The 26936-nt window shown below is 40.0% G+C and overlaps 2 protein-coding genes and 1 long non-coding RNA gene across 3 annotated transcripts; all 3 read right to left on the reverse strand.

Moving 5' to 3' along the window:
• Window positions 1-15801: 15801 nt before the first annotated feature.
• LOC143101816 (migration and invasion enhancer 1-like) lies at window positions 15802-19353 on the reverse strand. The gene is made up of 4 exons (XM_076265045.1): window positions 19227-19353; window positions 17439-17536; window positions 17261-17337; window positions 15802-17175 (listed from the first exon to the last, which is right to left on the reverse strand). The coding sequence occupies exons 1-4, from the start codon at window positions 19253-19255 to the stop codon at window positions 17092-17094; spliced, it is 288 nt and encodes a 95-aa protein (XP_076121160.1). The 5' UTR covers window positions 19256-19353; the 3' UTR covers window positions 15802-17091.
• A 1239-nt stretch (window positions 19354-20592) lies between these two features.
• LOC143103007 (uncharacterized) lies at window positions 20593-23093 on the reverse strand. Its single transcript, XR_012982687.1, has 2 exons — window positions 23008-23093; window positions 20593-22647 (listed from the first exon to the last, which is right to left on the reverse strand). It is a non-coding gene; the product is annotated as an uncharacterized LOC143103007 (long non-coding RNA).
• Window positions 23094-25080: 1987 nt separating this feature from the next.
• Window positions 25081-26504, reverse strand: LOC143103008 (uncharacterized). Its single transcript, XM_076266794.1, has 2 exons — window positions 26436-26504; window positions 25081-26166 (listed from the first exon to the last, which is right to left on the reverse strand). Exon 2 carries the CDS (start codon window positions 26141-26143, stop codon window positions 25223-25225), a length of 921 nt encoding a protein of 306 aa, XP_076122909.1. The 5' UTR covers window positions 26144-26166; window positions 26436-26504; the 3' UTR covers window positions 25081-25222.
• Between the last annotated feature and the right edge of the window lie 432 nt (window positions 26505-26936).

The raw sequence follows: 26936 nt of genomic DNA on the forward strand, positions 1-26936 counted from the left end.
GAGAGAGTGTTATGATGGTTAGGTGTATAGTGTTGGTGGTACAGAGTTGACAGTTATGAGGGGGTCATACTCTCAAGAGTGTGTGTGTGTGTGTGTGTGTATTTAAGGGACAGTTATCTCTGAGGGTGCATCTTGACCTCTGATGTCGTGCTGTTGACACACTGGGGATGCCCTTGGACCCGTGATGCTGGTTCTGTTGGTAACAGCTGAGGAGGGAGAGGAGAGGACACCCCCACCCCCTCTCCACACACACACCTCTGAGGTACACAGCTGAGGAGGGAGATGACCCCCCCCCCTCTCCACACACACACACACACCTCTGAGGTACACAGCTGAGGAGGGAGAAGACCCCCCCCCCTCTCCACACACACACACACACCTCTGAGGTACACAGCTGAGGAGGGAGAAGAACCCCCCCCCCCCTCTCCACACACACACACACACACACACACCTCTGAGGTACACGGCTGAGGAGAGAGAAGACCCCCCCCCTCTCCACACACACACACACACCTCTGAGGTGCAAGCTGAGGGAGAAGAGAGGACAACCCCCCCCCCTCCCAGAGGTGCACTGCTGATTTTCCGTTTGATAGACAGTTTTTCCGCTGACTCACTAGCATATCTTAAAGTTCAACTCAAGTGTCAGATCTCTCTCTCGCATACATCTAGCCTCCCACATGCACTCACAGACACCAGCAAGCTTGTACTAACATAGTCTCTTTGTCAGGCAAGCCCTAATAAGACCACAGACATAATACCATTTACAGTTACAGTACAATTAAGCTAAATTCTCCAGTGTCCTCACTCAAAAAGACATTTTCCTGCACAGCTGAAGAGCCATAGACATTGCCTCAGGAGTACAGGAGGGGTGGGTCAAGGCAATGTGTTATCCACATGCATGTGATATCTAGACAATTACCAAATACAGCCCATACTGAATCTAATGTGCCATGTGACATGTCAGGCAACAGAATCATTGACATATTTCCTTAAAGCATAAATCCCCCAAAGAAATGGTTCAGTCTTGCACATGTTTTGGGTAGTATAGACACTGGATAGAGGGAAATGGTGTGCTAGACCTGGTTTGGTGATAGAGGCCTCTTATCATTCGATTGCAAACAGAGTGAGGCCCTCTAGGGTTACATACTGTATACAACCATCGGTACTCTACTGGCATTATGTAACCCTCTCATACATACATAAATATAGCCATAAAGACACACATGTACGTATATAAGCACAATAACAGTCATCCCCACACTGAGTTGTACCTGAACATGGAAAACTCAAACCTTTCAAACCTTTTAAAACCTTAATGGTGCTCTGTTTGACTGAGGAAGACGATGTGCACGTTGAAACATTGGTCAGTTGCACCGTTAAAGTTTGAAAGAGTTTTTTGTGTGCTCCAGTCCTTCCCTGGGTTCTATCATCCGAAGAGGCCCAGAACCTGCTGCTGATTCTGTGGTCCTGCTCCGTGAGCAACGACAAACCAGAGCACGAGTGTTACCCATTTCATTGTACCTGAACATGTTCTATATACACACACGCACAGACACACACATTTAAAATTCAAACAACCATATCATATTGTGAAACCAGAAAAAGTCAATTCCAATTTCAATTCAGTCTTTATTCCAGACTGACAGAAGGGTCCATATAAAATATTCAGTCAATAGATTAAAATAAAATGAATCAACTCATAAAAGTGAGACTATCAATCAATCAAGTGATCAATCAATCAATCAATCAATCAATCAACCAATCAATCAAATGATCAATCAATCAATCAATGTATCAATCAATCTACAGTATAGCTTCTCTCGCCAGTGTTTTCTAAGCCTGGATGAGTACCGCACACAGCTCTTTGTAGGGCTGGTTAAGGCCTCTACACTGTTCTCAGATTCGTCCAGACGACACATAAACTTACACACACATAAGGTTTCTGAGGACTGCCTCACATGTAGGCACACCAGTGGTCACAAACAGATGACTGGCACGACCTGGAGCAGCAACCTCATAGCATCATTATAAGCCACTATGAGCCTTCTCAAGCTACTTATCTTGTAGCTACACCAAAGTGCTGCATACATATGGGGTGTACAGAATGCTATAAATAATGACCATTCCACACTGACAGAGCACATACTGAACTTGTGAAGAAGCATATGGCCTGAGAATACACCTGACGTCACTGACAGTATCTCTGTCATCACTCAACTCATCAGTAAGAATATGACTAAGGTTCTTTATTTCCTTGCATGTCATGTCATGTCTTGGATATGGCATAGATAAAATTAAGGAAAATGTAGTTTATTGTCCTCTTTGCTTCTGGCTATCATGACATTACTCTTTTTAGCATTAAACTTAATGTCATAGTCCATGCCATAATGGTAGAGACTTTCAATAATTGTTGGAGACCAGGGTTAAGCATGACCAGATCATCTGCATACATGAGATGTTTATTCCCAACCACAGAATTCAGTTGATTTGACAAATCATCCATACATTAAATAATACAGCAGACAAAAAAGTGATTACAATGTTGTATACTTCACAAATTTATGAGCAAAATGTAACATCTAGTCATCTCCCTAATGCATCTTTATAGTAGTCTGGCAAAAGATGAATGGAGAGGATATCGTTTTGCACCACTCTTAATGTCGAACACTTATAGCCTCATTACATTTGATGCTACATTTGATTCACTTCTATCTCTCCATAAAGCAGCACTCCTAAACATAAGATCCCAGCATAAACATTATCATCGACAAAAGCAAGGGACTGGGTCACATTGGGATAGGTCCCTGTTTGGGACTATTGATACATTTTAATAGGCCCCACGTGACTGTTGCTAAGCTAGCTTCTCCCGTGTCGTCAGAGTTTACTTCTATCTTAGCATTTAATCAAGTTGAACTGTCATGGCGACAACAACCTCAAATCATCCTCAAAATGTTTTTATTCAAAAGAGGGACAGAGAGAAACAGAGAGGAAGGTATGGGTAGACAGATAGGGGGTGAGGTTACAGTGTTGCTCTGAGCCCTCTGTGATAGGGCATATCTTTCTAATGTTGAGCTGAGTGCCACCAGTTATCATGGGGTGCCAGAGACTGTATGTAGGACCCACCTAGTTAGGATCACTACACTTTCCAACTACGTCAAGGGTCTTTTATCTGAAACACTGAGCACTTTTACATAATTACAGCAAATTATAAAATACGTTTAAATTATAAAATAGTTTTTCCACGTGCACTACACTTCATAGTGCATAACATTATTTGACATAATACTTTTAGCCCACTATCATACAGATGAATGAGTACACAAAATTAAAAAGAACGTCATCACTTCATCTCACGAGTGTCTTTAAAAGTCTTTCTGCCCCTATTACGTCATCACTATTCAGAGATCAAACGCCCTTTAGAGAAATGTTTCCCCAACTGTGTGCCAATGTGCCGTGAGTGTGGGCTGCACTGTGCCATAGGGAATAAATCCATATCGATTCATTAACAATTTGCCTGAAATTGTAGGTTACTGAAATAACATTTCATGAAATTCCCCTAAGCTGAACTACATTTATTCTGCATACTGTTTTGCACATTTGTCTATCTTTCTTGAAGCCATTTATACTTTGAGAAGTGTCTTAGCTCACATTATGCCAACAAGACTCGTAAGTTCCTCTGTGTCCCAGCCCTCTACTGCAGAGCCTGGACTGGTCTTCATACTGTAACCTTTGACCTTTGAGCTACAGTAATCATAAATGTCCAAAACCCTACCTCACAGGAGCAGACAGAGAGGACTCACCTGAGGGAACAACCATACGTACAACCATACCTTCCACACCTACTTGTATAAATATTCAACATGAAAGGTGATCTGAGTCAGAAAAGACAGAGTTATGATTTGAAAAGTAGAATGACTCTCATAAGAAAGATTTGTGGAATGTTCAGATTAACAAATGGACACATTTTGAAGCTGTGTGCAACTTACATGTTATAGGGGGGAAAGCCGTAGCCATAGAGTCAACAGTGGGGGTCAACAGTCATCTATTAATGAACAGACGGAGTGATGTTTTTATAGTGGCAAGCATGATTATCACACATGATTATGATCATGTGTGCTCTCTCTCTCTCTCTCTCTAGTGCTCTGAATGCACCAAAGTGAAAACATTATTGTAATTATGGCCTTGTTTGGAACACTTAAAATATTAGCTGTATAGCTATATAGACGTTAATGTTAAAGGAGAAATCCGTCCGATTTTGACATGTATCTTGATCGCTAGACGTCGCCGAGTAGTACTGTTGATAGGAAAAACTAGATGTACCACATAGCAATATAAATATGACTGCCATTCAGTCCTGCACATTCTCTCTGCAAAAAGAAATCACACTTGTCAATTTGTCTCCATCTACTACTCCATTCCCTAGTCTTGCAACTTTTGTATCATGTCCACAAGTATGGGCAGTCGTGGCCTACTGGTTAGGGCTTCGGGCTTGTAACCAAACGGTTCGATCCCCAACCAGTAAGAACGGCTGAAGTGGCCTTGAGCAAGGCACGTAACCCCTCACTGCTGCCTGGGCACTGAGCGCTGCTGTAGCAAGGCAGCTCACTGCTCTGGGTTAGTGTGGGTTCACTGTGTGTTCTGTGTGTTCATTAATTCATGGATGGGATAAATGCAGAGACCAAATTCTTTGTATACACAAGTATACTTGGTCTAGACCAGAACCTGATTTACATTTACAAGCATGTGTATGTGTGTATCATGCACAAGAAATTTGATGCAGTTCAGAAGATCTCAACCGAAGATAAGGACAATGAAAGCGGTATGTTGTTGCATTTTAATTGTTTACTTGGGGGATGCAAATCACAAATGAGTGGTTATGAGGTAGGTTGATGCAGACCAACATACCATTAATATTTCAAGCTATTTTTTTCCGTAAAAGGGTCTTTTCTAGTGGGGCTACATGCCCAGCAAGTTTCATGTGACCCGGTGATTCGGTGTCCCAGAAATTGCTGACCAAAAATTCAGGAAGTTGATGACGGAAAAAACATATATATCAAAAAAAAATATAATAAAATATGACTGCTATGCTAACATCATAATAACAAAATGAAGTAGCAAAGCGTAACGCACCGCAACACTCAGACCAGTGTAGTAGAAGTTACACAAACGGTCTAAGGGCTGTTTCACACCGGGTGCATGGCGTGAGCGTGTCAACTGTGTGGCGTGTCCGTTTTTGTTTCGGCTCCCATGTGAACAGGTTAGAGCTTGCACATGTTTGCGTAACACGCACGTCTCAGGCTGAAATCGTGTGCATGCTAGAAATAGGACCGACGCCTATTTTGCACGCAACACGCAAGCATATTGGAAGCATTTTCATTCAAAACAGTGAAGAAAAAAATTAAGACGCAACGTTCACGCCACGCACCCGGTGTGAAACAAACCTAACCATAGCGAGCAATAGGCTTGCTGCTTGCCACTGGTCAATCTCTGCCTTAGTGTTCAACCTTTGACCTCAACCTTTGTGCTACAGTGGCAGAATATATTTACTGTGTGTGTGTGTGTGTGTGTGTGTGTGTGTATGAAGCCATACCCTAACAAGTGTTTTTTTTCACCCAATGAACTTTGTGTGGCCATTAACTCTGTCACAAATCTCTTTTGGGGCCAAAACTAAACAGCTGATAATCTGATGAGGCTGTCAAAAAACTCAAAGTCTATAGGCATTATTTGCATTCATTATTATTTTTTAGGTATAATTACACCAAAAAAAAGATTTCTATTTGTATCTCACTGTTTGTACTCTATATTGTATTTTATTTCATTTTTAAATTATCGTAATGCTTTTATTTTTCTTTAATATTTGTAAATACATTTTTTGACAAATGGACTAATTGAGGCCTTTGAACATTTTTATTTTACTTTTATTTTTACAGAATTTTTTTTCCGTCAAACAGTTCCATGACTCCCCACATCCTTCTCTCATTTCACTCCTCTTCCATCTTTCTCCATTTCATTTCTTCTTCTTCAGCTTTTGCCTTCATCTTATTTCTGAGTTTTTCCTGCTCTCTTGCTTTTTGTTCCATCTCTCTCTTCTTTCTCTCCTCCTCTCTCACCTTTGCCTCCTTTCCCTCCTCTCTGTTTCTCTCGTCAGTTATTAGTGCTTCTATCCATTGGACGTCCAATAAGATCTGCTCTTTAAGCTTTGCCATTTAAGTGCTTCCTTCTCCTCCTCATCCATCCAAGAAGCTTTTTTTCTGCATTTCTCTGTGCATTCACTCCTGCTCGCTTACTTTCTCTGCCATCTCCTTCAATCGTCTTTCTTCCTCCTTTGCTTTTTTCTCTCCTGCTCTCTCGCTTCCTCCACCATCTCCCTCGTCTTCTGCTTCAGTTTTTCTCTCAACATTCTCTCACATTCTCTCACTTCTGCTTCCATCTCTTTTATCTGTCGTTCTTCCTTCACTTTTTTCTCCGCCTCTCAACATTCTCTCCCGATCTCTCGCTTCTCTTCCATGTCTCATTTTCTTTCCTCCATCGCTTTCTTTCTTCATTTCTTTTCATGATTCTCTCCTCATCTGTCACTTTTTCTTCTGCCTCTCTCAACCGTCTTCCTTATCCCTTCATTTTTTCTCTCAACATTTTCTCCTTCTCTCTCACTTTTACTTCGATCTCTCTCTCTCATATTTCTCCTTCTCTCACTTTTACTTCGATCTCTCTCTCTCATATTTCTCCTTCTCTCTCACTTTTTCTTCCATCTCTCTCTCTCATATTTCTCCTTCTCTCTCACTTTTTCTTCCATCTCTCTCTCTCATATTTCTCCTTCTCTCTCACTTTTTCTTCCATCTCTCTCTCTCATATTTCTCCTTCTCTCTCACTTTTTCTTCCATCTCTCTCTCTCATATTTCTCCTTCTCTCTCACTTTTTCTTCCATCTCTCTCTCTCATATTTCTTCTTCCTGTACAGTAAATATGTTTCTACCAAAAAAAAAAATGGATTTCGTCAAACAGTTCCATGACACCCCCACCTTCTTCTCTGATTAGTCTGTCGCTCCTCTTCCATATTTCTCCTTTTCATTTCCTCTTCTTCAGCTTTTGACTTCATCTTATTTCAGATTTTTTCCTGCTCTCTTGCTTTTTGTTCCAGCTCTCTCTTCTTTCTCTCCTCCTCTCTCACCTTTGCCTCCTTTTCTCCTCTCTTTCTCTCCTCCTCTCTCACCTTTCCCTTTTCCTCCTCTCTCTTTCTCTCATCAGTTATTAGTGCTTCTATCCTTTGGACGTCCAATAAGATCAGCTCTTTAAGCTTTGCCATTTCTTCTTGTCTTAAGTGCTTCCTTCTCCTCCTTCAGTTTTTCTCTCAACATTCTCTCATTTCTCCTCACATCTCTTATCTGTTGTTCTTCCTGTTGTTTTGTAATTCTCTCCTAATCTCTCGCTTTCTCTTCCATGTCTCATTTTCTTTCCTCCACCTTTTTTTTCTTCATTTCTCTCATGATTCTCTCCTCATCTGTCACTTTTTCTTCTGCCTCTCTCAACCGTCTTCCTTCTCCCCTCCCTTTTTCTCTCAACATTTTCTCCTTCTCTCACTTTTACTTCCATCTCTCTCTCTCATATTTCTCCTTCTCTCACTTTTACTTCCATCTCTCTCTCTCATATTTCTCCTTCTCTCACTTTTACTTCCATCTCTCTCTCTCATATTTCTCCTTCTCTCTCACTTTTACTTCCATCTCTCTCTCTCATATTTCTCCTTCTTGTACAGTAAATATGTTTCTACCAAAAAAAAATAGAAATCGTCAAACATTTCCCCGGCTCTTTCCCAGACTGACCTCCTTCTCTGATTAGTCTGTCGCTCCTCTTTCGTATTTCTCCTTTTCCTTTCTTCTTCTTCAGCTTTTGCCTTCCACTTATTTCTGAGTTTTTCCTGCTCTCTTGCTTTTTGTTCCCTCTCTCTCTTCTTTCTCTCCTCTTCTCTCACCTTTGCCTCCTTTTCCTCCTCTCTTTTCTTTCTCTCCTCCTCTCTCACCTTTGCCTTTTCCTCATTTCTCTTTCTCTCTTCAGTTTCTTCTGCTTGTATCCTTTTGACCGCCAACAACATCTCCTCTTTAAGCTTTGCTATTTCTTCTTGTCTCTTTCTCTTCATTTGTTTTTCTTCCTCATTTGATTTTTTCTCCATTTCTCTGTGCATTTGCTCCTGCTCTCTCGCTTTCTCTACCATCTCCTTCATTCCTTTTTCTTCCTCCTTTGCTTTTTTCTCGATCTCAAGATGAATTCTCTCCTGCTCTCTTGCTTTCTCTACCATCTCCCTCGTCTGTCTCTCTTTCTCCTTCAGTTTCTCTCTCAACATTCTTTTACATGCTCTCACTTCTGCTTCCATCTCTTTAATCTGTTGTTCTTCCTCCTTTACTTTTTTCTCAGCCTCTCTCAAAATTCTCTCCCGATATCTCCCGATATTCTCTTTCATGTCTCTAATTTTTCTTTCCTGGTCCTTTGCTGTTTTCTCCAGCTCTCTCAAAATTCCGTTCTGCTCGCTGGCTTTTTCTTCCATCTCTCTCATTTGTATTTCCTCGTCCTTTGCTGTTTTCTGCATTTCTCTCATCATGCTCTGCTGCTCTTTCACTCTCTCTTCCAGCGTTCTCATCCCTTCCTCCTCTTTCTGCACCTCCATCTCTTTCCTCTTTACCGTCTCTCTCAGTTTTGCCATGAATTCTTTTGGTTCTCTCATCCTTCTTTCCTGCTTTCTCACCATCTCTCTTAGCATTCCCTCTTTCTCCCTCAATTGCTCTGCCATCTCCCTCATCCCTCTTTCTGCATCCTTTGCTTTTGCTCTCAACATTCTCTCACACTCTTTCACTTTTTCTTCCATCTCCCTTATCTGTCTTTCATCCTCCACTTTTTCTTTTAACATTCTCTCTTGCTCTCTCACCTTTTCTTCCATGTCTCTTATGTGTCTTTCTTCCTCCTTTGCTTCTTCCCTGAGCTTTCTCTCTTTCTCTCTCACTTTCTCCATCATCTCCCTCAGCTGTCTTTCTTTCTCCTTCACTTTTTCTTTCAACATTGTCTCCTGTTGTCTTGCTTTTTCTTCCATCTCCCTTATTGCCATCTCTTCCTCCATTATTTTCTCTCTCAAGAGTTTCTCCCAGTATCTCACTTTCTCTTCCATCTGTCTTAGATGTCTCTCTTCCTCCACTGCTTTTACCATTTCCATCACCCTCTCCTCCAGTCCTGTCAGCTGGGCACCTTTCACCTCTTTCTGCTTTTTCTTCTGTGTCTCCTGATAGATACTGTAGATTTAAAAACGCTGTGTTAATGTGTGAACCACATTGTAATTGAACCGAAATGTTGGAGAATCTCAAATATAATCATAGCCCTCATAACATACTCCATCCCCACACACAAACAAATACCCCCCCCCCCCCATACACACACACACACACCAACATCCCCCATTTCATCAACCCCCCCAACACACAATTTCAACATCCCCCTTTCACCCCCCCCACCACACAATTTCAACATCCCCCTTTCAGCTCCCCCCCCCACCTAACCTCCATATACACACACACACCATTTCATCACCCCACCCCCACAGGTACACCCCTCCCCCACTCACCCCATTAATCCCCTGCAACACACATATACACTACCCCCCCCCCCCCCCCCGCCACACCACCATTACACCCCCCCCCACCCCCACACACACACACACACACAAACACCCACACCATTACTCCATGTCCCCCAAACACACATACCATACCCACACACTACCCTCCCCCCCATACACACACACAATTTCATCCCCCCCCCCCCCACCCACCCACCCAAACACACAACATAGCTTATTAATGTATAGAGTACATACTGCCACTCCCACCGTCTTGTCCACATCTCTTGGCTCCTTCTGTGAACAGCCTCTCTCATGTGCCGCAGCTCGTCCCTCATCCTGTCCCTCGCCACCTTTCTCTCCAGCTCCTTCACCCACTGGTCCAGCTCTCTCTTGTCAGGAGTCGGCCTCCTCAGCCTCCTCTCCTGGAAGTTGGGGTCCAGCTGCTCTTCAGAGAGGACATGTGGAATCCTAAAAGAGCTTTCAGCCATGGTTGGATCACCAAGCCTTGTGGTCTATACTGGACTCTTTTGCTGTTTGGCTTTCTTTCCCTGTATCTGTAACACTGCTCTGTGGAAGAGATACATAATTTGACCCAGGTAAGTCTTTAAAGAGAAAAAAAGTCTCTATCTTTTAGAATTTTGTTTATCATATGAATCTTTTCATATGTAATAAGAACATAATCTTGTTTAAGCTATTTTAATATATTTAAAAATACTGACACAACAACAACAAAACGGTTGTTACATTACACTCACCTGTAATCACCTGTAGCCTACTTCTTGACTGACTGCTGTAGAATGAAGATCTGAAGCTCTTGGCATCCCCTTTTAAATGTTACCATGGTCACCATGACACTCACAGAACTTTGTGCATTGTTGGATTATGACACTTAACTGCATCATAATGATTCTAGAACTAATTGCTAGAACTCTGTTTGGGAAGTGTTGTGTAGCATATTTTGTTCAATATTGTTTAATTAACATACTACTACTACTACTACTACTACTAATAATAATAATAACAATAATGAATTATGGATATGATTATATGATTTAGCTTTTATCCATAGCGACTTACAGATAGAAACAATAGAATAGTTAAAACTAGATGTACTACAGAGCGGTACAAAATATGATCCCTGCTCATGTAGTTCTGCACATTCTCTCCGCAAATATAAATCACACTTGTCAATTTGTCTCCATCTCCTACTCCATTCTCTACTCTTGCAACATTTGTTTATGTAAATTAGTGTGTGCATGTGTGTGTTTGCTTTTGTATATGTCAAGTCAAGTCAAGTCATATTTATTTATATAGTACACTTAAACACAATGCAATTGACCCAAGGTGCTGACAGAAATAAAATTAAATGAAAACAGTAATAAAACAAAACATAAATGACCAAAAAATAAATAAAAATACAAAAAATAATAGTAAAGATAAAACTTAACATGATTGTAGATAAAGAAGATACGGTTACTAAAACTCCTCTCCTAGTTACTCTCCATTGGCTCCCTATAGTAGCCAGAATTAAATTTAAATCTCTCACTTTGGCCTATAGGACACTAACTGGATCTGCTCCTAGTTATTTTAATTCAATAATCAAGCCTTACATCCCCAACCGCCCACTGCGGTCTTCTGGTGAGCGCATGTTGTGTCGACCAGTCATGAAAACTGGGTCTAATTCCAGACTCTTTTCTTTAGTGGTTGCATGTTGGTGGAATGAATTGCCCAGTGCTCTCCATTCCTGTGGTAGTTTTGGGTCGTTTAAGAGGGGTCTAAAGACATTCCTATTCAACATATACTTAGTTGTTTAAGCTCTTATGTGTTATGGTTTGTATAATGTTGTTTTATTTTAATTGGGCTGTTAAATAATTTGACATTATTGTTTATTACTGATATTCTCCTTAATGTAGTCTTAGCATGTCATTGTTTTATTATTGCCTTTCCCCTTTTTTTCCATTGCTTTTTTATTAGGCTATTGATTGAATTGATATTATTGTGTATTATAAATATTCTCCTCATTATATTTGACCTACATTCTAATCTGTAGGTAATTTTAAATATTATTATGTTGTTTTTTGTATTTATGTGTCGCTTTGGACAAAGGCGTCTGCTAAATCTATAACCATAACCATAAAACTACTACTACTATAGGCCTAGAGCAAAATATACAGTAAAGTTAAAGATGGCAGATAATATAATGCTGAAAATAAATAGAAATATGATAACATCACATGATGTCTCATGATAATATGAGTCGAGGGGCAGCAACAGTTCAGCAACAGCAACCTTTCGTTTTTAGGGTTGCATTGGGGACTGAAAGAAGATGTTGCGAGGGAGATCTTAGTGTAGAAGGAGAGTAAGGACTTAAAAGGTCACAGATATACTGTGGTGCCGTCCCATTTAGGGCTTTGAAAACAAAAAGCAAAACTTTAAAATGAATTCTGTAACCAGTGGAGTTGGGCCAGCACTTATGTGCATATATTTCTTAGTTCCAGTAAGGAGTTGCTATACATTTTGTACTAATTGAAGTCTAGCAAGGGTAGATTGGTTCACACCTAAATACAGAGAGTTACAATAGTCCAGCCTAGATGTAACAAATGCATGGATTATAATTTCTAAATCAGTATATGAGAGCCAGAGCTTTAATTTAGCTATTGTTCTTAGTTGAAAAAAGCTTCTCTTAACCACACTACTAAACACCTATATCTGACCTCACTGTGGCAATTTACAGCCAGAGGCCCAAGTGCATTTTTTAGTTTAGCAACAGAGCTGAGTGGACTGAACATAATTATCTCTGTTTTCTTTTCATTTCATTGTAAGAAATTTGTAGCCATCCAACTATATGTCTTTAAGGCAGTTAAACAGGCTTTGCAAATTGCAGGAACTTTCGGTTGTTAATGGCAGGTGAAATTGAGAGTCATCTGCATAGCAGTGATATTAAATGTTGTGTTTGTTAAAGATGGAGCCGTGTGTGTGCGTGTCTGCTTGCCTGCATGTGTGTGTGTGTTTTATGTGTCTGCGTGTGTGTGTTCGCTTGTGAGTGGGTGTGTGGGGGTAATGGGGTGTGTGTGTGTGTTTATGCGTGTGTGTGCCTGCTTGTGTGTGTTTTTATGTATGTGAAGTTTCTCACACGCACAGCTAAGCTAGCTGGGATCTGTTACACCCCCAGATCTAGCATTGTATCAATGGGAGTACTGACCATTAGCTGCAGCTACTCCAGTTCTGTAGCACTGATTTTGGTCACTATTTTTCCTATCAACAGTAGCCTACTACTCGGCGACGTCTAGCGATCAAGAACCATGTAAAAATCGGCCAGATTTCCCCTTTAACAATACATAAGGCAAAAAGCAATGTGTGTGTTGGTAGCTAGCTCAATAAGTTTAGTTATTCTTTGACAAACAAATGATTCCATGGCATAGATGAATTTGAAATTTGCACTCGTTTTGATTCTGTTGTCAGTTCAACTCATATTTAACAGTCAAATTATTCCATTAGGAAGAAGCAAAGATAACTAATGTAATTTATTAGTTAATAATTGTTAACCTTTGTTAATTGTTAGCCTAGGCTTGAGTATCAGAAACATCTTGGTTGGGTAAGCAAGCTGGTTTTCACCAGATTCTACTGACAGAAATGCAAAGAACAGGTTTGCTTAATTGCCCCTCCATCAATTATTTGTTTTCGAAGTTCCCACCCTAACATTTTTTCTTTTCAAAGAGAGGTCATTTTACCTTCAAGTAACAGAGAGGAGAAGTCCACTGATTTTTTTAGCTGTGTTGGCTATAGTAGTATACAGTATAGTAGTAGACACCATGTTTTTGAGTAATGAATGAGACTACTGTACAACAGGACACAGATTAAGTGTGCGGTGAAGAGCTTATGAAATAACACAGGCCATGGGATTGGTGATGACTTGCCGGTCATTTCTGACCAATGACTTTCCCTCGGAGGCTCTGTGCACAACAGCAATGACCTGAAGACCAGAAGAAAACAGGAAAAATAAAAATAAAATGTCGCGCAACGGAATAACCAACCAGTGATTTAATTAAATAATCACACACTCAAACCTTCAGCAACCAGCTATTGCCTTGACCGTTCCTCTTGTGTTTGAACTATTTATGTATGTGTATTTGAACTCGCCTCAACTCATATTACAGCAGTCGGACAATATTGATCTTTAACAAGCTTTGAAAGCCAAACACCATTTGGTTGTTTTTGTGTAATTGTATTATACTCACATCTTCTTCAGTGGGAAAGCTGCCGCTCTTCAGCTTAGAAAAGACCAGCTCTCCATTAACCTCTACCTCAAAGCTGTCTGCAGGGAACATCACATCAGATGAATTACACACAGGTCTTCCAAGCAAAAAATCACAATAACAGCTTATTGTTTTAAAATTAAGTTTTAAAATTAAGTGGTTTTCCAGTCTGTGGCCAGTATAAATACCATAGATGCATGTGATGTATGACTTTGAGGGCAATGTGTACTTATAATAGAATTCTAGAATACTCTAATAGAATTTCTAGCAGTAAAACCAGAGACTTTCTAATGTGGAGAGACAGCACTCAAAAAATACTCCATAGAAATGCAGGGGCTAGTTTGTCACGCCAATATGGCCGTTGTCTACAAATATCCCACCCCTTCCTCAGCAAAACGTCGACATGTGAATACATTGAGACACTCATATGGTGTGTTGTGAAGACATCGTGCCAATCATGTGTTGTGATCTCGCCGCTGGAGCAAGATTGGTGTCGTGAAGCCTTGCGCACGCGCATTTCTGCCGAAATGGATGCCCGACGAGTGCCCAAAAAGCGTTGTCAAATGGCCGCTGAATGGAGGGACTTGCCTAAAAGGACTTTGGTAAAACTCCTGTAGCGCACAGCGCCTTAACTTTTCTCTAGTTAAATTAGAAGGAAAGGGAATGAGGAGGTTTTTCTGAATACGCTAACTCTGGATTTGCATCTGCATGTCATGGCTATATACTTTCCTTTGCCTGTGTAACACTGTGTGCACATAACATATATAAATAAATCATCCTGTCTCAAAATTATTATATAGGTCAGTGAAGTCAATGATGACATAAGCTAGTAACCTATTTGTGATATCGCACAAATTACCTAACCAATTTATCAAATTTTTTCATGCTTTCTATAGAAAGAGTGTATGCCAGGCTGGCTCATAAAATAACATAAAAAAAAAAACATACAGAGCAGGTTTATCATGATAGGAGGGAACATTTCAGACTGGGAGCACAAGTGAAAAATAAAGTGATTAGCACTCATCAGCCTGCCTACTCTTTTGTCTCCAGGCACATGCTGACACAGTTTTCAGGCACTCCATTTGGTATTTCACCAAGAAAAAGAAAGATTTATATTATGCGATCCATTGGATGGCAATAACCTGTAACAAACTACTCAGTGGAACTGGTTCTCATAAAACCTACCTTTCCTCCCAAGAAAGCCAGAAATCATTGCTCTGGGAAACCGTGTGACTAGCCCCTGTTTGAGGTTCACAAAGCGGGACCCATAGCCTCACCCTCCCCTATCAAACACAATCAACAGAACGTGAATGTTAAATATTAAAAACATTTGTTGATTGTGTTAATATGTTCCGTAAATAAACTCAATTTTAATTTGGGTAAAATGATGATACCATATAGGGTACAGTACAGTTCCATATAGGGTAAGTCCCCTAAAGTTCTTCAATATATATTTATATCTGTTTAAAAGCTAGATTAAAGTTGAACAATAATTGTGAAACCATGCAAAGCTTACCAATATTCAATTGTCACGTTTATATCCATTTCTGCTTTCTTTGAAACCGAACAGCCCATTGGTATTGTTCTTCAATCGGTCACAGACTGAGATGTTTAAAGACTGCTCCTTCGATGCGGGCTGCTTTGAGCTGAGGTTTATGTGATATGAGAGATCATCAGGATTGTGGTGTGCCGTTTCATCTGCTAATGATACCAAATTGTATGAAATGTGCCCATAAAGGTCATATTTCACCTAAGACACCAGGCTCCTGTGATGCATGTCCACTGTACTCTTACAAGCTCCTCCCCCATTGCTCATAATGCAATTTAACATTTACACTGATTATGTTATTGCTAACCCCCCAGCACACACACTGTGATCTGTTTTTTTATTGGTCATATTGGCCATAAAATTAATATGAAATTAGAACAAATGTGAAATTGCACAATATGTAATTAATCATATTTATTGAAGTTATTTAAATCAATAATTAATCATATTTATTGAAGTTATTTAAATCAATCATCCCCGTCATTCATAGCCACTGAAAAATCCCTGAGCAGAATTTCTATCATCGATTAGCTTTACATTAGTAATGATATATCTGAAAGCAACAAAAGAACATAGACTACAAGACCATTGTTAAAATGTCATTAATTCAACAGACAGTACTTTGATGTCTGGGATTTCTCAAAGGTTTATCCTAACTTTCTGATGACTGACCAATGACTGATGGCAATCACACATTATAAATTGACAATAAAACCTTCTGTTACCAGGTCTGGGGGCGAAAACCACTGGAGTACGGTACAGAGCAAACGCCAATATGTACTGCTGACATTAGATACCTGTTTTCAGTTGCCTTTGTAGACCTCTATTTTTAACATACCACAGCAGTTCTCTAGAAAACCTACATTTGCCATAACCAAAGAGAAACTACAGTTAAATCACAAAGACATTTAAAGTGACACTTTAAAGTAAATTTAAAGTGAATTAAGATGATCAAAGACAGAAAGGTGAGGAGGTGAACAAAGCTCGTCAAGAAGAGCACTGCACTATAGACTTCATTTTAGTTAAAGAGAAAAGTTTGTCAGCACTTTGTTCAAGCCAACTAGTTTATTCTCCGTATTACATTGGTGTTATTTGCAATTTGCAAATTGTGCGTAATTATTTTTGCATTTCTTGTAAAAACAGACAACAACAAAAAAAAAAACAATTTTGTCATCCCTTACATATTAAGCATCAATATGACAAGACTACCAACAGCAGCATGTTTCTTCTTTTGAGAAAGAAAAGTCTAATGTGATGATAAAAAAAAAACTAACCAAAATCTGGTATATTTGGACTAGGCAAACTGGCTTTTGGAAAATGATCATGACTCCCAACCCCTATGCCAAACCCCCAGGTCTCCTCTGTCATTCTGTTCCTGCAAAAGGTGCGTCTGGACAGGTCTCTTCATACTGTAACCTTTGACCTTTGAGCTACAGTAATCATAAATGTTCAAACCCCACCTCACAGGAGCAGACAGGAGAGAGGACTCACCTGAGGGACCATTAACGCATCTCTGCAGTCAACTCAACATCACTTAACAGACACAGGATGTTCTGGCAACATGTAAATGGTTACAGAGGAAAATGGTGGCAGTGTTTCCCAGGATCTAAGCTTAAGAGACGTGGACTCTTGAGGAGAGATGCGGTCACAGTCAAGGGCCATGGGTCAGGAGTCAGAGGGGCAACGTGGTTACAAGATGACGCATGGCGGCCGGCTCTTGGTGATCTTCTCCACCGGCTTGCCTTCACTTGCTTTCTGGATGGCATCCATCACCTAAAGGAAACAGGGGCAACGTTCAAGTAAATACGGTTTTCAAATAAACAAACAAATGATCGTATATGGGCTCTGAACAACTTACGTCATCTTCATAGGGAAAGCCGCTGGTTTCCATCTTGGAAAAGATCAGCTGCCCATTGATCTCAATTTCAAAGCTCCCTGTGAAAGAGAAAACAATTGTAAGGTTCAGCAGCCATCCTGAAGTAAACTCCTAAATTAATCAGATTACTGATATAAAACACACAAACAAATGATCATACCTTGCCTCCCTACAAAGCCAGACACCTCCGCCTCAGGAAACTCTGCAGTGACCACCCGCTTGAGCTCCTGATAGCGGGGCTCGTAGCCTCATCCGCCACTGTGAAATAGGAGAGATTACACTAAAAACGATGTTGACTAGATACGTTTTAGATGGGCAGCAACATTGTGTCATTTATCCACATAATGAGATGTTAAATTCATTGTAGCCTACTTTGTTAGATTTCCCACAGCAGCCAAATAAAAATAAATAAATAAATACACGATATATCTGCCCAACATCTAGGTCGGCTGATATTTGTCTTTTTGACTGGTATCAACCTCTGCAAATAATGGCATTTTCCCCGATGGTAGTGGCTAATCTTATAACATCAATTCTGAACTAGCTAGCCTAAACAAAGTCCTTTTAGGCAAGTCCTTCCACTCAGCGGCCATATTGCAACTCTTTTTGGGCACTTATCGGGCATCTATTTCGGCAGAAATGCGTGTGCGCAAGGCTTCACAACACCAATCTTGCTCCAGCAGCGAGATCACAACACATGATTAGCACGATGTCTTCACAACACACCACATGATTGGCTCAATGTATTCACAACACAACACGTTACAAACTAACCCCATGCATTTCTATGGAGGATTTTTTGAGTGCTGTGTCTCCTCATTAGAAAGTCTCTGGCCTAAATCAAACATTTTAGAGTGATATCATATTGGCCTAAATGTTGTGCTGCTCATATGAATCCTACAGTCAATGGCTGTGCTATGGACTGGCATATTTGTGCTATGAAGGGCTGAGAGACTTGATAACATTAAGTTATTTTTCTTATAGTGAATATTTTTGTTTGCCTTGCTGCCACTAAATGGTATGATTCACAACAACAAAAGTAGTAAACAAACAAATGCAAAGATATTGCCATCAGCTGGTATCAGTAGCCTATCTGAAAAGTGTTTAAACATCAACCCAGAATATCACAATCTATGCGCCTCTAAAGATTCTAGAGCGCTTCGCTCTAAGATCTTTGCTGCCACCTACTGGACTATAATGTCGTTGTACCATGCTGGTTGCCAAGGTAAAGATAAACTTCGTTCAAGAAAGAACCATTAAATAATCTAAATTGTACGTTAGAGAGCTGAGTAGTAGACATAAGTTATTCGATTTTATCCTCCTTTAATTAGATGGGTTACTGTTTAAGGAGGATAACAATCATGTTTTATGACAGCATTAGAAGCTGGATTTCAGAATAGAGATAACCCTTAGAAGCTACCTTTAAACTGTCGCTAACAACACACCATAGACAGTCTATGCAACACACAGAACACCTCGCTGATATAATCTGTGCTTAACGTTGCCAACGTCAATGTTTGTTGAATACACATCTACAATCAGATGGTTGAGCAAAATCAGTTCAGGCAGAGCCCGTTTACGGACATTCTCTGGTTCAGGTTAGCAGCTAGCTGCTAATGTTACACAGCTAGCTTTTAGCATTAGCTACATTGCACATCGTGTAACGTTATGTAGCTGTTGCAATGCTCCTAACCAGGCATAGCACCCTCTTATTTAGAACTACTCACCCAACCTGTAAAAATAGTATAAGGTAAGATTAAAACTGTCGGCTAGCAACAAAGCTTGATAACATGTGTGCTAGCCAACGTTAACGTAAACAGATGCTAACGTTGGCTTCTGTTTTGGCTTGGTTGTAAAGAAGGTGGCGGCGTGGCGTGCTGCAATGTTATTATCAAAACCATGTGGCGTTTACACTTAATCTAATATAAAATAACGTTGCATTTCTCACCAGTACTCGACTTTGATTTGGACGCCCATCTCTCTTTTCTCTCTTGCTTCCTGGTGTGTGTGTAATGCTGTGTTGTAATCTCTCAGTTGAGCAGCAGGTTTTAAATGCTGAAACAGCCGCAGAAGGAAGAGACGGTTCTGTGCTGAAATGGGCAGAGCCGGGTGTATACGATTGCCATCTACTGGCCGTAACGTTAAAGGCAACAGACTATTAATTGTAACCCATTGCTGTTATTGACTTCAGTGCATCTCGCTGTTACATCCTAACGCAGTGTTTTTCAACCTTTTTTGTGCCACGGCACACTTTTGACACTTAAAATGTCCCACAGCACACTAACATCCTGTGTGAAGAAAAAATAAACATACCATAGCCTAAAATTTAAACTAATACACAGATATGGCCTTATTATGGCTTCTATGCAAGACCTGCTCAATAAAACAAGCGCCCTCTGTTTCATTTGTAGGTGACTATATCTAATTTAATTGTTGTTATGAACTGGATATACAGTATGATGATTCTGTGAATACTGGATATGGGGCCCCCGTTGTACAATGCCTGCATACCACAAATAGTGCAATCATACAATCAATGAGAGCATGTGAATATAAATTCTTTGATGCAACAGTTGCTTTTCTGGACCAGTGAGTGACATTAGGGTAATTTTCTGTGGCACACCTGATGATCTCTCACGGCACACTAGTGTGCCCGGCACAGTGGTTGAAAAACACTGTCCTAACGAAACCATGTTATCAGCTTCCTACTATAACAAAGATGTTGTTTTCATAGACAGTTAACAGTCGACTTACACCATACATAATTTGTTTTATATATAAATTGTTGAGTTTCGAAGATACTGATGAACCTTAAAGACATGGTTTGACCAGGTATCTAACACTTTAGGCTACATTTCTTAGGCCTATATGGTGGACAAGTGGTGGAACCAGGTGGACTAGTAGCCTAATCAGATTAAATCCGAAATGACAATAGACTATCCATAAAACCGTATACAGTAATGGCCTGTATCTGAATTGAAGTTCCCATCTGAAATGTCATCTGGAATAAGGCAAAAAAAAAAAACAAAAAAAAAAGCCAGATGCTTCCTGGTTGCCTATGTCTAAATGCTATTTCAATTGATAGCCATAATAAATGTCAGTCAAATCACCATTCTGTAAATAAAACAATGAACTGTTGGAGTTGCAGTGTTTCATTCATCAAATTATTTTATTCTACAGTTAGAGTTCTTGAATTTCCCCTGGGAATCAATAAAGTATCTATCTATCTATCTATCTGAGATATAGAAAATGGTAGTTACAGCCTCAAGACAATGCCAACATTGATGATTTCAAGGTGTTCATCACAAAAGACATCATGAAATTCCCTTTAATGTAAGCCAACTTCCAAGTAGTAGCAAATGATATGACATTTCAACACATTTATATTTATGACAAAGAAATACATAACCGACACAAAATCACTGATGTAAAACATGAATGGCTTCAGTAAATGAGAATAAAATGTTGTAAGTTCAGAGACAGTAGCATCAGTAAGTTAGGGGGTTGAGACAAGAGGTATTGAAATCATAGCCTACTGATTTACAAGACTCAGGGTCTTCACTGACAAAATTTGGAAACCTTTCCATGACTTTTCAATAACTGTGTATGAAATTTCCATGACTTTTCATGGCCTACAGGTATGGCTTACTTTACGTCACATGTTGGGGCTAATGATGAAATGTGACTTAAACAATGAGATTGGATAATGTGTTTTCTCCCCAACCATTCTTTATCTATGAAGGAAGCAATTGAGCTCTGTGACATAGTGTACGCTACCTAATGGCATGTCTCCACTGAGCGGTATGGTTCAGTTTGGTACAGTACAGTACACAATTATCTGTGTTTCCATTTCCATTCCGTCAGAATTTGTGAATGGTACCAAAACAACTGATCAATAGCGTAGATCAGTGGTTCTCAAACTTTTTACAATGAGTACCACCCACAAAAACAATTGGCTCTCCAAGTACCACCATTATGACCGGCATTAAAATACAGGTGCGTATAGGCCAATTCAGCTACATATTTTACATTGTACATATTGTTTTGCGTTGTCAAGTCTTTATGAAAAGACACCTTGGAGACTCCCTGAGTACCACTAGTGAGAGTTTGCGTACCACCAGTGGTACCCGTACCACAGTTTGAGAACCACTGGCGTAGATCAATAGTCCGTTGATTGGGCAAAAAAAATACAAAGTTGTCCATCTCGGTCCCAGCTCCTTATCAACTCCACTTATCTGGCTAATGCGGCTATCGGTATCCAGTCTTCACCTCGCCTACCTATCTAAAGGCTGTTGGCAGTCGAGGCACAAGCCAGGTCAGGGTTAACCATTCCAAACCATACTGTACCAAACTGAACCGTACTACTCAATGGTCCCTGGTAGCCTGTAGGACGATGAAACTTCATGACTTTTCCAAAACTTTCAATGAACTTCCTGAATTACATAATTTATCCAGGTCTGGAAATGTGTTTTTACTATTCCATGACTTTTCCAGGGTTTTCATTGCCATGGGAACCCTAGCTCTACTTACTTAAAACATTTTCACAATCCATATTTAACACACAGTGTTTCAATTCCAAATAAGAGCAGCAATTCTTTAAATACAAGGCCTGACCTTGCCCTTATAAGGAAAAATGTTATAGACCCTTTCAAGAGAGTTCCATTATCAGCATCATAGTTGGCCCCACAAGGCTTCCGTTTTAACATTCCATATGTTATCTTAATGCAGAGGAAGTAGATTGGGAACCAAATAGAACGTTCAAGAATTGTTTTTGTTTTTATTGTTGAAAGGGTCTATCCCTGCATTCATGATCCTTCCCAATTAATTTCCCTGGCCCAATTTTTTAAACTATCTTCAATAATGAAAACGGCCAGATTGGTCCCTGTAACACACGCACAGCTGTAGTAAGCGTCACCTAAACATAAATAGTCAACTATTTGTCTCCTATCCCTGAACATATGCTGAATGAAAAACATTTTGAAATAAATCAAGGGACAGTTCCAATGAGGGTGTTCAGCATAGAAAGTGTTCCATCTTCAAGGCACAACAGTCTTTTTTTTTTGTAAGCTACAGTATGGCATCCTTGTCACTCCTGTGGCAGTCAGTGCTTTCTCAAGAAGATGTATGTGACTAGGATGATCAGACCAGCTGACAGTACTCCAATGACACATTGGTGGATGGTCAGCACACTCTCAAGGGCAAGGATACGCTCTTCTATAGCACTGGTTTGGAAGTAGTCATAGATTGAAGCCCCAATGCTCCATACAGCCCAGAGTGCATCCACAATTATTGTCATCGTGGCCCTCTAGAACAGAAGAGCTGCCACAGGAAATGTTGCCATACAGCTGTGGCTATTTAGAGCACTCCACCTAGCAAAAAAGTACAAACGATGTGGGACATCAGGGTATCATGAGTGAACAGACTGTAGATGATCAGGCTACATATTAAAATGACAGAAATAAGCATGTATTTCGACCAAAAGTAAGTTTTTGTATCCATAGAAGCTAGAAGCTAGAATAGTGAAGCTAGTATAATTACATTGTAATAAAATTGACCATTTAGGTTACTAGAAAATAGAAAATAGCCTACATCAAGAAGAGATTTTGAATGTGGGCTACTTCTTCCTAGGCTATCTCTGCATACATCATTCTCATGGATAAGATTAAGATACGTAAATAAGTTACATTTTAGCCTTGTCGATGTAAATACACTACCGGACTATGTCTTACCAAGATTACAACGTGGACAGAAGAATTTCAATCCGACGACAACATCCATTCATACTAAAGACAAAATATACGCCCCGTGCCAGCCACTCAGCTGGCTCTTGTATTTCCTGGTGTGTCACATCCGGGTGAGCATCCTACAGTCTAGCGAGGTAAATATGGCAAGCGATTTTAACATTTACCCGCTAGACTGGATATGTATTGCAGATATCTGTAATTCAGTTTTGCCTAGTCAAAACGAACATTTTAGATATCCGCAATTGAATTCTTCCTATCCATAATTGTCATTTCAGATATCCACAAAGACATTCTTCCTAGGACAAATGACGCCACATTTGCCATTCATTTGTATGGGGTTTATCATTACGGATATCTACAATTCAGTTGCAGATATCTGTAATTCCAGTTAGAGATATCTACAATTTGATTCTGACTAGTCATAACTCCAGTTGAAGATATCTTTAATTCACCTCAATTCAAGATATCTACATGTTCCTTTTCAGATATCTTGAATTAAGTTTTGACTAGGCGAAATGACATTGTAGATATCTCAAACTGGAGTTAGGGATAGTCATAATTTGATTGTAGATATCTATTATCAAGTTATAGATATCTTGAATGAGTTTTGATTAGAGATATCTGAAATTGGAGATATCTATAACTTATTCTGCCTAGTCAAAATGTAATTATAGATATCTTGAATTAGAGTATTGACTAGGCGAAATGACATTAGAGATATTTGTATTGCTATGCAAATTAGGCCCGCATCCCACTTTAGGCGGGAGCAGAGCGTGTTGTTGTTCAAATCATCAAATCACACCTGTTAACTGTTAACTTTGTAATTAGCACTAATTAGCATCATGTCAGAGCAGCCAGAGGGCGAAGGAGTTTTTAATCGTCTTTTTAATGCTGCAGCCTATGCAAGACAGGAGCTGGCAGCAAGAATTGATGATTCAATGTTGCTTTGATTTTTTCGATTAGGCTACAGGCAACACCATTATGAATGGAGTTTCCTGTAGATGGTGCTGGTGCATTTAGTAGCCTATAGGCCTACTAATTTATGTAGGCTACGAAACAGAGATCAAGCCAGTTGATAACGTGAGAGTCTAATAAACCACATGGTGTCCCTGAGTTTTTGTTATTTTAGATGTCAACAAGACATTACAGCCATGACTGCTTCTTCTTCTTCCATTCATAGAAATAAGGAAATAAGCCCACTTCTTCTTCGATTATGTTGGGGAGGGGAAATTAGCCTACGGACAGAGAATGTCTATTAAGTAGACGGGCTCTGCTACGGATCTAAAGAGCAACGTCTTGCACAATAATTTGCACTAGTCATAATGACGTTTGAGATATCTTCACCTTTCATTCTGCCTAGTCAAAACTGAATTAAAGATATCTGCAATTGTTATTTAAGATTTGTGACGAGTTGAATGTTGTTTTCAATGACGTGATGACAGATATCTAATTCAGTTTTGCCTAGTCAATTACGTTATAGATATCTTGAATGACAATTCCAACTATCCAAAATGTAATTGCGACTAGTCAGAAAGATGTTGTTGACATCTACAATGTTAATTCCAGATAGTCAAACTTAGCGGGTAAATGTTAAAATCGCTTGCCATAGGTAAAGGCATTTGTTCTTGTCAGTGAGTGAATTAGAAGTAGGCTATATGATTTAAGAAATAGTACAAGAAATTAGACAAATGTAAGTCTGAAAACTGTAACTAGGCTACTATATAAATAGCCTACGGTATTATTTAAACTTAAGAAATACGGAGAAATACTAGATATATTATTTAATCTCTGCATCGTTTTTGGGGATAATACATTGCAGACTGACATATTTGAACATGCATTTTACTTTAATATTGACAGTATTACAGAGAAAGTCAGAACAAATTGACAGAAGCAGTATGCCTATAAGACATTATAACCAAAATATTAAACCAGTTGACACTTGCTAGTCTGATGCAACCAAAAAAGGATGTGACCAACATTGAAGAAAAATTGCAACATATTGGTTAGATAAAAATATTCTCTGCAATCTTTATAAACCCATCCAACTACCTCGACCACCACCCCTCTCCCACACACAATAACTTTACTTGGTCAAAAATAGTTGTCTTTACATGACAAAGATGCATCAAATTATCATGTTATCATATCCATTGCAGGAAACAATATTAATGATCTCTTGACAGCAGAAGAGAGGGACTTAATGTTTGATCAGCAACTGTTTCACAGGTGTTTGGACATAGACGAAAAGCAGGTAGACCACAGCACTGATCACAGTGGGAAATATCATTACCATGGGATACACCACACATATGAAGCTCTCCTGCTCCACCCTTTCCAGAGCCCAGCAGGTGAGCAGAATGACCTGAGGGAGGCAGTAGATCACAGTGCCCAACAGGATGCACAGGACCACCCAGAAGGCTTGGCGCTTGATGGGGCAGAGATCGGCCAGGCGGTGTCGCCCAGGACCGGCCAGCCACAGGGCCCGAAGTGTGGAGACGTTGAGGAGGATGATAGTGAGCATGGCCATGTAAAATGTGATAATGCCGATGTAGTTGTACGGAGACAGATTCAGTCCAATGATGATGGTTTCCATGGTGATGGTGTAGAGCCAGGTGAACATGGTAAGGAGCAGCGGGTGTCTCCAAGTTGTCCTGAGATGCGTGTACTTCAATGGGTGCCCCACGGCCAGGTAGCAGTCCAGGCAAATTGACACCATGCTGGGTGGCCCGGCTGTGAGCATGACGGTGCCCAACACTTTAATGACCCTAGGTGGGAGGAGATGAGAAACACTATGGAGAGAGTTGATGGCATCAAGCAACTTTGTTATGCAGTGGACGACGGTGACCAGGATGAGGTTGATCATGAGGAGGTCCGAAGAAGTAGAAAGACCGGCGGACCTGCTGTGGCCTCTTTGAGCTGACCGCCAGTGCCTCTGGAGAATCTCCCAGAGGATGGCAGCACATGCCGGTAAACCCACAACCACATTAATGACCTCTGTGGTGGCCAACACAGTGGGGTATATTTGGTAGTGGGATGGGCATTTGCCCATGAATTCAGAGATGTTGGTGGGCTCAGTTGATCCATTATCAGAAGAAATAAATGTCCTCCACATCTCCATTTTTGGTCAACCGTGCAATAAGGCTGGTGAAGTGAAAAGATCATGATGGATGATGGAAATACACTTTATGCAAGTCTATACAACTGAATGGACTTATTTCAAAAAATGACAGCTTATAATACCCTAAATTGATGTTTTTCTTAGTAATGGTTGTTTAAAAAACAGTATGACATATTTTATAGCAGACATACATGATAAAGTACAGGTTACATTTTCTATTTCAGCATGATTTAGTTCAGTGTTCAAGCATCTACATCAACATAAAATGGAAATATTGAAAACTACTTCTTACCACTGAATTCTTGTGAGATTCCAGGCAGCAGTTTGTTATGATGAAACAACTTGTCACTGATCAGTATCTAAGTGATTTGATAGAGACACTGAGTGTGAGTCATGGTGTGATATCATTGCAATGAGGTCCAGAAATAACCACAAATGCAAAGTCATTGTATTCAAATGTTCCACAATGACGTCTATATTGACAGTGTTGACAATTCTACATGATAAAGACTAATAAGAGTAAGAAATTCTTTATTTATCCCGAAGGAAATTTGACTGTCCCAACAACAAATGAATGGTACTTGTTTTATACCTCCTGATCATTGCTTCAACTGTGATTGATTTGTCTGTATCCTTTTCCATCTTTACGAAGTCTCACCAGAGCTTTCAGTCCCTTTGCACTTCTTTTCCGCATGGGGCCATGATCCAGACATGCAGACAAACACAACTCAAAGGTCCAAAACTGACAGGGTTTCCGACAGGGAAAGGGCAGAACAGGGTTTCCATGTGTCAA

Source organism: Alosa pseudoharengus, unplaced genomic scaffold, assembly GCF_046254945.1.
Source record: "Alosa pseudoharengus isolate Yale_2024_CS ecotype anadromous, Long Island Sound unplaced genomic scaffold, YU_APseudo_1.1 YU_APseudo_1.1_scf_4, whole genome shotgun sequence".
NCBI classification, from domain to species: domain Eukaryota; kingdom Metazoa; phylum Chordata; class Actinopteri; order Clupeiformes; family Clupeidae; genus Alosa; species Alosa pseudoharengus.

Coding starts and splice junctions, on each gene's coding strand:
- LOC143103008 (XM_076266794.1), bottom strand. CDS start 26,143: ATGGAGATGTGGAGGACATTTATTTCTTCTGATAATGGATCAACTGAG.